Source organism: Falco rusticolus, chromosome 1, assembly GCF_015220075.1.
Source record: "Falco rusticolus isolate bFalRus1 chromosome 1, bFalRus1.pri, whole genome shotgun sequence".
NCBI classification, from domain to species: Eukaryota; Metazoa; Chordata; class Aves; order Falconiformes; family Falconidae; genus Falco; species Falco rusticolus.
In genome coordinates, this window is record NC_051187.1 from 58,724,740 (window position 1) to 58,737,009 (window position 12,270).

General features: G+C 50.6%; 1 protein-coding gene across 4 annotated transcripts in view; it reads right to left on the bottom strand.

Moving 5' to 3' along the window:
• The window catches only part of LEF1 (lymphoid enhancer binding factor 1), a 70,770-nt gene extending 59,739 nt beyond the window's left edge, over positions 1-11,031 (bottom strand). For 2 of the 4 annotated variants that reach the window (XM_037380866.1, XM_037380876.1), the window contains exons 1-3: positions 10,646-11,031; positions 9,695-9,758; positions 8,067-8,200 (exon numbers count right to left, since the gene is read on the bottom strand). In XM_037380866.1, the coding sequence (XP_037236763.1) occupies positions 8,067-8,200; positions 9,695-9,758; positions 10,646-10,855 (408 nt within the window). In that variant the 5' untranslated portion in view covers positions 10,856-11,031. The remainder of the gene's footprint in view (positions 1-8,066; positions 8,201-9,694; positions 9,759-10,645) is intronic. The other 2 variants (XM_037380893.1, XM_037380886.1) reach the window with 2 other exon arrangements.
• Positions 11,032-12,270: the final 1,239 nt, after the last annotated feature.

Consider the following 12,270-nt stretch of genomic DNA (forward strand, 5'->3'; position numbering starts at 1 on the left):
GTAACAAGTGTTTCTTCAGTTTAAGAAACAGCAACACTGCTGACCAGGCCACAAAGAATGCCACAGGAGGAAACAAGCTGCCACAAGCCCTAAACGTGAGGAAAGGGCACAGATGTGAGAAGGAAGTCGCTCTGTAAGAGTTAATTCGGAAAGCTGCGTGGCGGGAAGATGCCCTGTGCCACCGTTGCGCAGCGGGGCTGTGTGGGATGCAACACGGGCCGGCGGCGGGAACCTCGCTCGCCATGGGGGTACACGGGAGTCACACGGAACTGCAGCGAAGGCAGCACAGGGCTGGGGCTGGAGGAGGCTGAGCACAACCAAAACCAATTACCACTTCTAACAGCAGCTCCCTAAACCTGACAGAGCACCAGTCCAGCTTCAGAAATTAGGGACCCTAAACAAATCGCTGGATTGTGGCATTTTAACAAAGTAAACACGTTTGCATCGCTGGACACAGTTTATCTGCATTTTAGCACATCGGCAGGGAAAAGGCCTTCTCCCCATGCGTGGTCTGCGTTTGACGAGCGCTGACACCTTTAATCGTCACCTCCATATTGTACTTTTTTTATGCTAGACAAAGCATGCCACTGCAAGATTTGGGAGGCATGAAGAAAGATCAAGGCAAGAAGATATGCCAAAACTGTGGAGAGACAACAGACAGTCACAAAGACAAATCTCTGAGGCTGTTTTGAAATACAGAAAGAGGCAGAAAATCCAAGAAATGGAGACTTAGAGCATAGCTAAATGACCACATACTGAGACAGAGCATTGGCTCTGAGCAGCCGGTGTCACTAGGACCTCAACCCAGAAATACAGGGCCTACAGGGATGGCTTGTTAGAGCTCATCACTCCCCACCTCTGAGCCAACAAAATGCCCAACAAAACCCCCATGTTCCCTTTCCCTGTTTTTTGAATGTACATGACAAATCAGACCATTTCCAGACTGGTTTTCTTTGGTTATCACTAAGGGGAGAAGCTGAGCTGCCATCAGTATCCATGGGATTTCAGCATCATGCCTTTCACTTCTCTGAAATCTTACTCCCCGCGCCGACACTGCAGGGCTTGCTGCAGCTCCCGCGAGCCACAGCTGTGGGCTTCTCAGAGCAGGGCCATCGAGTACATGCAGTGCCTGGCACCGCACTGGATGTGCAGCAGCAACCTGCTTCAAGCTACTTTAAAGCTTTCCTAGAAAGCAAGGAGGAAAAAAACAAGGTCTAGCAAATGATTTCTTCTGTTCTTTGCCAGAGCAGCATTACTAGAGCTCCCTTGCACCACGAGCACCCGCACCCCTTTTCATTTGAAGCACCAGCATTCTCAGAAGGTACTTCGTGGCAAACGCATGCATGAAACCACAGGCTCCCAAGGGTCTTCCCCGCCACGCGCTGGCCCGGGCGAAGCAGACCTGCCTGCCGACTTGTGCGGTACTGTTTGAAGTACAGGGCTGCAGTACTGAAAGCACTTGGATAGACAGACGCTTTTGGGAATTAACTCCTCTCTCAGGCTTGCCTAATAATTCCTAACCAAGGTGATTCTCTGGTTTATGTGCTACAGCTGATGACAACAGTACACTTACTTTTTAAGTTAAACTGCCCATTATATAAACATTCAACCAAAGCCTTGTTAACATTACACTCGTAATTTTTTGCTGCCTAAGCTCATTCCTATTGATTTTATGCTCCAACCTTACCTATACCCACAGACACTTAAAGAAAATAAACAAATGTTGATCCGGCCTTTCAGCTCTGTGAAAATGCTCTTCTACAGTGAGGGATCCGGTATCTTTGAAGATCACAGAAAAAGATATTCTAGGTCCTTCATCTCAACCTGAAGCGTCAGCGAGCACCACCACCAGAAGCCAGAGGAAGGCACGCCACTTCTTGGGCAGTTCAGACCACTTTTCTTCTCCTTTAGGAGAACAGGCAATCCCTGGCTGATTAGCACAGTTGGCACACACGTTAACTCGCTACTGCACTTCTAGCTCAATCCCAAAGATTCAATGAATACATTTTTATTTAAGTGCTCAATCACTTTCTTGCTGAGAGGACAGATTCCTTTGAAGTTGGAAACCCAAACTAAATAAACATATCCACAAGATCCAAGTCTCAAAATAGAAGCCATTGGGTTGCTAGATTAAGTTATTCTGAAAGCAGTTTTCTTAAGTAAATCTAATGCTTATGAAGGGCCAGAGTGACAGAGACACTAATCCCTAACTGCCCGGGCAGGAGCAGCATGCCAAGCAGCTGTGCTGCCTTCCCCCCAGTGTCCTGCAAGAAGGGACCAAACCCAACGGCCAGATGAGAATGGTCTTCATGCCAAACACACCTTACAGCCAAAACCAGCTTAGGAAAAATGCCTGCAAGCTAGGACAGGGTCAGTCTGGGGAAAATGGGAGTCATTTACGCACAACTGGAGCATCACAGCACATGGCTCCCCTGCAGAAGTGGGGAGGGCACATGCTGGGGACAACCTGCCTCCGCCAGTTTGAGGACCCACAGACCGCCTGGCTCGCAGCAGCATTTCCCTTGGACCAGCTGCATGCTGGACTGGTGTCCGTCTGTGTGAGAGCAACACAGGAGACCACAGCAGGCCATGCGACGTGCAGACCTCAGGCTGCAAAGTGTTCAGTGTCCACATTAAAGCAGACTCCTGCACATCTGCCGCCTTCTGAGAGACACAGTGTTTTACTACTAGCAAAAAAAGCACATGCCTCTAACAGGACTTCAGAAATATCACAGCAGCAGTAAAATGCTTTTGTGTGGGTTATTTCCTTCCCATATCAGGAGGAGTTTTCCCTAACTATAAACAGAAGTTAAGTACTCGGGAGGAGCCAGGCCTGCGGTACCCAGGCTTTTCGATGCCTGCAGCCATACAGTGTTGCAAGTATCTGGATAAAGTCTTTTCCTCTTTTGATGCCTGAACCTGTGGAGCTTCAGGCTTTCTTCTTGAGCCATATCCTCCCTGGCACTTGCAGCCCGTAACAAGCTATTCTTATTAATGTTTTTTCTGGGCTGGGATTAAGTTGGAGAAGAGGTGGCACAGCACCAAAACAACAGGAGTGACATTTTGCTTTTAAACCACCTTAAAACGTAAGCATCAGCTCCACTATTTACAGTTTATATTGAATGAGCTCCTAGATATATAGAAAAAAAGGAGCTTTAGAACATAAGCATACACACATACCGAAATAAAAAAGCTCCGACTCTGATGATTTGTAATGGGAGGGAGTTTTGATTATGCCTCCGTTGACACACGCAATTGCTGCCTCTGGACTGAGACATCAGGAGACCACTTTCATTCCCCCTTGCCCATCTGCAATTAGATAATTTGCTAATTGCATCACCCTGACAAGAAGAAGGCACCAAAAGTAGAAAGACTGTTTTCTTCACCAGAATGTGCCCACCATGCTAATGATGGATATACATACATAAGACTGCCTGGATGGTGCCATCTTATCACGGGCAATGAGATCAAGATTCAGACAAAAGCCAACCCAGAGGCACCACAGTAACTTCCTCTGCCCCCATTTCCACCCAGAGAATTCTTTTCACTACGAGGGAGAAAGAAAGCACCACCAAAACTCGGCCCGCAACCATTCATGGCTTGGATTTGTGTTTCACAGAGACCTGGCTCGTATCTTCGATCAGCTGTGATGCTTGAGTCAGAGCAGCTGACAGACATGTTTACAGCAGAGAGGTCCCTCTATTACTGCTGAGCAGATTCCTCTTCTCCCTCGGCGCTGATACTTGGTGCGACACACGGAGCCCCTCAGCAAATAGTGCTAAAACTCCTCCCCATGCAACCCCAAATAAATCCCAGCAAGTTCTGCTTCCATAGAGTCAAGAAGCTTTGTATTCCTCTACACCTGATTTCAAAGTTAAGGAGCTAATCAGCATCAGTCAACTTCGTTGAGAAGACACATGCAGGGTGAAGCAGCAGAGCCTCAGCGCTGGGTGAGCAGCTCTGGCTTGTCGAGCCCCCCGCTGCCCATGCAACCTGCTTCCTCAGGCACGGGTCTGGGGCTGCAGGGGAAAGGAAGAGACGTGCGACAGGACCACAGCTGCCTCTGGCCCTTGGAGCATCCTGCTCCAGTGCCAGCTGGGGAATCAGTGCAAAGCTTTCTGATGGGTGATACGGGAGTAGGAGCTGAGCCCCAACATCTGTGCTACGAAGCCCATTTCATACTGGGCCAGGGAGCTTTCAGCTGACCACGGCTCCCAGCAAGTGCCTACGATTGCACAGTCAGCAGAAGCAAACTCTCAGGATTATGAAAAAACAGGTACGTGTCCCACAGCTCCTGTACATTCCCCTTGGGGTCCCAGAAATTCCCTACAAGCAAGTGAACCAGCCAGCTTTCAGAGGGACAGCAAGGTGCAGCGAGGGAAACAAAACCCTCTTACTGAGGCTCTGTAGCCACTCGTTCTTGCTATTTCTACCCTTGCCCTTCCTCCCGTCAATATTATCTGCACAATTTCTCCTGGGACATTAGCTTTTCAATGCAGGAACTATCTTCACACCCCTTGTCATGCAGAAGCATACAAGGAATATCCAAAACAGGCAGGGTAGGGCGGTCCTACGTATAAACGTTGTTCCTTGCACTCAAACTCTCTCAGTAGAATCCCTCATCATTTTCAAACGATATGCTATGTTTTCCAAGTCACTGTAAGGTGACTGTAAGGATAGATTGTATCCGCCAACTATTTAACACCTCCAGCTGCTACAGAGAGACAGTTTAGCCACAAAGAAATAAAACCAGACCTCAAGAAGACATAAGGACAAAAGGAAGGTTGCAGAAATCCTCTACCTTCCCACAGTAAGTTTAATTCATTGGAAAAGAGGGAGGAACAACGATAAAATTATTTTCTGGATTAATTTAAGACACTGATAAATGATTCTTCTTCAGTTACTTCCTTTGTCCCCACGTTCCCATCATACAGAAAGAAAGGTTTGCTCCCCCAAAACTAGTCTCATTAACAAAAAAGAAAAAAACCACACGTTAGAAAACAAACAGCTGTCTCCATCTCCCATCTTCAGTACTCCCACAATGCTGAGAAACCACCAAAAGATAACTCGAGCACACAGGATGCACATTCACCAGGTGTTACTGCGGGTTTAGTACCATCATGTGCCACTTCTCCTGCAGCCAACCAAACCAACTTCTTTGCTTTTTCACTTATGCAGCTATCTGATAAGAATACATACTGTGGCGTGAGGCTCATACCTGAACTTGTAGTTAACACTCTCCTGCTCCTAAAATTACAACTTTTAAAAGGCAAATCAGTTGCCAGTAAAATAAAAAAAAATTTAAAAAGATAAAAATTTTTAAGAAGAGGAGAATGGGGAAGATGAGACCACTCCAGCAATAGATTTTGGAAGATTTGAAATCCTCCTCAAACACCCTTTCCCCTCCAAAAGCCGCACTGACATTACACTTCAGTTTCCTTTTTTTAAGTCTTATTAGACATGTTGTGTATGACTACAGATTTATACTTTTCATTTTACAAAGTAAGCATGCAAAGCATTTGCCTTTTGTGAAAAAACAGTAAGACATTTTTTTCCCTATATATGCTGGTGAAAGTAACTTTTTTCCCATTCCAAGAAAGCTTTGCTCTCTCTGCCCTGGCACAGTGAGCTGAGGCCACCTCCATCATAGATGGTCCCTCTCCGGAGCCCGGCCGCATTTCCCCAGGGGTGCATCCCCTGGGCGGTTTGCAGGCAGCCGGGTCCTTCCAAGGCAGAAAAAAGATTCAGCGCCCCAGGGCAGCTTTTTAATCCTGCCTAACACCTCCAGGCAACAGATGCATCAACAAGAAGCGGCTTTGTCATGCAAATGGAAGGGCGCAGGTATACACTGCAGGGCTGCTCCATGAACAAATGGCCGGGGACTGACACCCCAGGGGAGACCTCCACCTCCAGTGCTTGCTGATCTCAGCTGCTCCTTGCCCTCAGCCCCGTCAAGTCCCCCTGAAAAGGGGAGCCAGAGCAAACCTGCAGGGCGGCGGTTGGGACCCTGCAAAGGTGAAGAGCCAGCAGCGTGCCACTCTGGAGCTGTGGTTAGCCATGAAGCGAGCGAGCGTGTCATCTCCTGGATGCAGCGTTTTGATCTCACGCGCATTAAAACCCAGCTGTCAGCTAGGAGACTAACAAAGATTATAGTTCAATTAAACAAAAAAATTATTTAATAACTCAAGCGTGTAGCCTTGTGGTTAAACTGAAAGAACTCCAGGCTTATGTCAACATTGCAGCCCTGCAACAGCACAATTTTACCGAAATAGCGGTGCTGCTGTAACATGCAAGAGTAACACTGAACTAAATTAGCTCCTCAGATGTTCAGCAGGCAGCTTTACAATTAGAAAGCAGATGTGCTCCCCCGCTCCTCCCCTCCAATGGACCCTCGCAGGACGGTTCCTCAAGTACCTGAGCAGACAACCTCCACAAGAAGCCAATATTCTGGGGACATCGATGCCCGATCAGTAAAGAGCGGCAGCCCCACGGCACACATACACAGAGAAAATCCTCAGTGAATAATTAAACCGGATTTTGTTGTTCAAAGCCTTGCACCAGCACTAGGGACTTTCTAAGGAAGGCGATGTGGGAAAGAAAGCATAAAAAAAAATGTCTGAAGTTTCCCAGTCCTCAAAGGGGCAGGTTTGAGTCCCGGTGCCCTCTCGAGAAGCTGCATCCTTTCCCCCATGATACATCTGAACCGAAGTTTTCCGCAGAGCAGTGTTTACAACAACAAATATCAACAGACCATGGTCATCATGCTTCACCCTAAATGGCTGTAGGCCTCTGAACTGTAATTTATACACAAAAAGCCCCAGAGCTATAGAAAACAATATATCGCATGAGTTTTTGCATCTTTCCAACGCAAATGGTGACATATAGAAAGGGCAGATCTGTGTTTCCCAGTGCCAAACCGCCCTGCCATTCTGAATCCGAACATCCACTAATTTAACATGCTTTGCTACTGTCAAATTACCAATTCAGATTAGGCCCCCTCTTTCCTGTTTTTGAAGTCAAAAGCCACAACCCCAAAGAAAAATCAAGAACATCGGAAAGCAAAATAATGCTAGTTGTTTGACAGAGACCACCAAGTAAAAATCTAAGAGCCAGTAAGACAGAAAACTGCTTTATCACAGGGAAATACCAGCGTCCAACTTCTTGTATCACACCACACACAACCGCAGTGGCATTTTTTCAGCAGGATGCGTACAACCAAATTTGCTTCTTGCTCCACTCCGGTTCTACTACTCTCATTTCCACAGCTCATTTTAACATTCCCTCCCCATCGCTCTGTACATATACCAAGAGATTTACAAAAATAAAATGGGCACTGACTATCCAAAATTAAAAATACATTAAAATCCATCAAACGTGCATCTACACCAATGGAAACAGAGGGACCAACCTGGATGAATCAGTGCCTGCCGCAACATAAAGGAAAGCTCTAACTACTGCATCACAGCTGATATTAATTCTTAAACAACCATTTCACAATTTGTGGCTGGAGATAGAGAGTATGTTTCAAAGCAATACTGCCAGAAACATAAAGCCTTCACGCAGAGCAACTGATGGCAGAAATAAATTTCCATCAGCAAAGAGCAATGCCGTATCTGAAGGCAAAAAAAAAAAATTTAAAAATCCGATCTTTTCATCTCACTGACAAGCAATTTTATTAGTTCAGCTTCCAGCCCTCCATTTTCCTCAACAAACGAAGAGTTAAAGCCAGAAAATTCACATCTGTCCCAGTCACTACAAAGACGGCATTTACATCATTCCGCCATACATTATCCTACAGTTGCAAACCAGGGCTGCTTCCCCAAAGCCCCCATCCCTGTTCAAAGGATGTCAGACCCCGCAGATGTTAATCTCAGCTTTTCCACCAGAATCGCAACCAACACCTCCAAGACCTCTCAAACTCCACTGGACGGAGGCTCTGAACAGCAGAAGCGCAACCTTCACCATGACTGAAGCTACCCCAAAAAACCCCAGCGTGAGCACACACTGCAGACCGAACGGGAGGAAACCCAGCTCGCAAAACCCAGTCTTAGGAAGAGATAACTCACTGTTCTGGGGATGGGTGGCGACAGAGATCCATTAGGCATGTACGGGTCGTTATTCATATTTGGCATCATGATATACCCAGAATAACCAGAGTATGATGGTCCCTTGCTGTATAAGCCACTGTCTGGATGCTTTCCTATGGAAGAGGAAACAATGATTACATTATCCCCCACATACGCATTTCTTGTAAGTTAGAGCACTTAAACAGGTACTGTGCATTCATAAAAATGTTCTGCATGCAAACGTTTCCTTACTCATGGAAATTACCCCTGAAAGTGGTCCACAGCAATTTGTAGTAACATTTTTTTAAGAAGAGTCAATTCTTAAAGGAGCAAGTACTCTTAGTGAAGAGTTTATGCTTAAAATATGGAATAGGCTCAGAGTAACCAATTTATTTTGCTAGTCCCTGTTCAAATCAAGGCAGAAACATGAGCAGTGACATCACATTTCTCAAGTAGCAGTTTCCCCCCATTTTACACATCCCTTTAGGATTTGCGGATTCAGAAGTATTGCCAGTATGGGTTTCCAATGTCATTGTTAGGAAAGGGAGGAACAGGGCAGTGATAACTAGATATAATCATTTCCCTCTCTCACTGAGCCACTGTGTGCGGTCAACAATGCGTTCTGGCCACGCTCACCGGGAACACAATTAGAGGGCAGAGGCTGGCTTGGAAGGAAACCGTCATGATCTGGGGGGCACCTGACTGTTGCACACATATGGCACTACAGTCAAGAGGGATGCCAAGTGAGGGAGACTATTTTGCAGGAAAATAAAGAATCTGGGTCCCAGTCCTACAAAGGGGGGCTGAGCAGGTCTCCCACCTATATAACCGTTGACAATGGTACTACTCAAAAGTGAGGTTTTACAAGTATGCAAGGCTGAAAAGACAACTATATAGAGCTGACCTCCACCTCCTCAGTGCCAAAATGGTACGAGCGTGGACATTACTGCTTTTAGGCTGTTTACTGACCAGTTTGGAGAAAGATCGCCACAGAGTCCCAGAAAGCATTGGGATTGAACTGTGTCTGTCTTTGTATGATATTTATGATCTGGTTGGTTTGTGATGATAAGCATTTCATTTTAAACATAATCTCCCATCCTTCACAGCACACATTCTTTGTACATGTGCCCAGCTTCCTAAGAGATACTCGATGAACTGTTTTTCGTCTGTCCTCCTCAATCAAAATTAACCAGCTGGTACATCAAAAAAAGCAAGAGGTCTGTTAAAGCTTCGATTTTGGAAGAGGAGATTTAAGCAACAGACTTTGGCTATGGCAAAAAAAGCACAGAGTTTCTGAACACACACAACTGGGCTGCACTGCATGAGTGAGGGCATAGATGTGTTTAAACTGATAGCCTAAAAATAGTTATTTCTTCAGCGAAGATCCATTTGGCCTACTTATCAGTTTCTAAACAACTGAAATACCATTTGGTCACTCAAGATAAACATGTTGCACATTCACCTCCTTTTAAAATGCACTTTGAAAGCATCCTGGCATCCCCCTTCCCCCAAAGGTACTAGATTTATGTTTCCCCAAAGAAACCGAGCTCCCGTTTTGAGGATTGCTTGGAGGTTCACAGGGGGACTAAGAGGGCCAATATCAGAAGAGAGGACCATGCACTTCTCACCTTCCTCGGAGTGCTCTCTGCCTTTATCATGGTAGGAATCCTGCGCTTGGGTCTGCCTCGAAACCTGACCACAGGGGATCCACCATCAGAAAAGAAGAAGAAAAAGGATAGTCATTGTATGGATGCTCATGTATCGATCATGGCACTACAGCCTCTTGTAGAATGGAAAAAGTTAAGAGTAAGATGTAAGCATCTTTCTTTTCCCTCTTAAGTCACTTGGAAGGCAACTGTACCAGAAACGACATAAATAACTATGGGGCTTTGCGAAACGCTTCTAGCAGAAGCGCCCTACATTTAATGGAACTGGCTTATTTCTGGAAAATATTTGGAGCTTCTGCAGTCCAAACACTCTTGGTAAAAAGATAGCAAAAATAATGATGAAAAACAGGTTGCCCTCGTTACCAGATGTTTAGGGAAAAAAAAAAAAAAAAAAAAAAGGCAAAGAGGAAGGGAAAAAAAAAAAAAAGGCAGGTTCCCCGCTCGCCCTAAAGTTGTTTTAGCGTCGGGAATTTCTTCCGAAACAGTTTTATGCAAATCCCTTAAAGAGTTTACGGCTAATGCTCCGACCCCGCTGATTTCACCGAGGAAATTTCATGGCTGCTTGAGGTCTAATACCACCGCACCGTCGGGGGACTCGCGGGAACTTTCTCGTCCCGGGCCGAAGCGCAGAGGGGGCCGCCCCCCCCGCCCCCCCTTCCCGGACCATCCCCGGGCGCGGAGGGGCGCGGAGCTCGCGCGGCTCTGCCCGCCGCCCCTCTGGAAACGGGACATGGGGTAGGATGATTTTTTTTTTCAGGCAAAATTCGGCAAATTGGGGTTTCCCCGGTGCCCCGCCGAGGCTCCCTCCCTCCCCCCGCTTCCCGTCGGCGGCATCCCGGAGCCCGCCGGCATCCCACGCCCCCGCGGCCGCTCCGCTCCGCGCTGCCCCGCGGAGCCCCCGCGGCCGCGCACCTCGTGCCCGTTGGCGCCGGGGGCGATCTCGGACTCGTTGACGAGGGAGGACTTGATGTCGGCCAGGTCGCCCTCCTCCTCGGGGTGGCTGATCTCGGCGAAGATCTTCTCCTTCTGGGGGTCCCCCTCGTCCTTGAAGGGGATCATCTCGTCGGTGGCGCAGAGCTCCGGGTCCCCCCCACCGCCCCCGGCCCCCGGCAGCTGCGGCATCCTCACGGCAACGCGGCGTCTGCTGCGGCCGCCGGCCCGCCGCGGGAAGGGGAGCGGGAGCGGGAGGAGCAGCGGGGGGAGGAGGAGGAGGAGGAGGAGGAGGAGGGAGGAGGAGGAGAGAGGAGGAAAAGGAGGAGAGAAGAAGGAAAAATCCCGTGAAGTCCTCGGGGTTGCTCTCGACAGCTAGAGACCCCCGCCCGCGCGCCCGCCCCCTCGGGGCCGAGGTACCCCAGCTCCCGCACGGCCACGGCCCCGCGGGGAGCCTCCCCCCTGCCGCGCCGCACGGCCGGAGTAAGTCGAGATACACCCGCTTGTGTCCCGCCCGCCCCCAGGCACCGCGCCGGGGCCCGCCCTCCCGGAGCCCCGGCCCCCGCCCCCCCTGCCCCGGGGCCCGGGCTCACCCCGGGGGTGAGGGGACGTGGAGGGGAGCGGAGCCCGCCCGAGTTTCGCCTCCGAGTGAAGTTGCCGCCACCCGGGAGGGCCCGAGTTAAAACGGCTGGGGGGTGGGCGGGCAGGGGGAGGGGGCGCCCGGGGGACGGGGACGGCGCTGCCCGCGGCGCGCACCCACCGGGCCTTTGTCCGCCGCTTCGCCCGCGGCTCCGTGCACGGCTGGGCTCGGCTCGGCGGCACCGCGGGGGGCGGGGGGGCAAGGAAGAAACAGCCCCAGGAGGGAGGGCGGGCGGGAGCGATGGAGCGGGCGGGCAGGCGCCCCCCCGCTTCCCTCCGCGCCCGCGGGCAAGGAAAAAAGTTGCCGCCGCGGCGCCTCCGCGCCCCCGGCCGCCTCCGCGCTCAGCGCCCGGCGCGGGGCCGCCTGCCGCAGCCGGCGGGCGCGGCGCCCCACGGGGGGCGGCGGTGGGGCGCGGGGCGTCGGCGGCGCAACTTCAGCACCGCGCCCGCCCTCCCTCTCTCCCTCCCTCCGCCGTCGGGGCGGGGGCGGCGGAGATGAAAGGAGCCGCCGCCGTGACTGACACAGCGCCCGGGGCGGGGGGGCCGGGCGGCGGGGGCGGGGAGGGGGCCGGGACCGGCGGCTCGGGGGCGAGCGGCTGCGGGGCTGCCCCCGGGCAAACTTTGCTCAGGCTGCGCCGAGCAGTCTGTGTGTGCGTGTGTGTGTGCGTGCGCACGTGTGCGTGTGCGTGTGCCGCACCGGGGGGGCTGCGCCGGGGCACTGCCGCGCTTCTCTCTCCCCAGCCAGCAGCCTGCCGAGCCGGGCACGGGCACTCGCCGCATCCCCCCAGGCAGGCAGACCTGCTTTTTTAAGGCTGCTTTGTTGAGACTCCTCGGGTTTGTTTTTTGGTTGTTTTTTTTTGGGGGGTGCGGGGTGCTGCAGCCACATGGCGCTGCTCGGGTAGGGGGAGCGAGGGAGTGTGCGAGGATTTGCCCGGGCGCTGCCCGCGCCTACTTCGAACGAAGGGCAG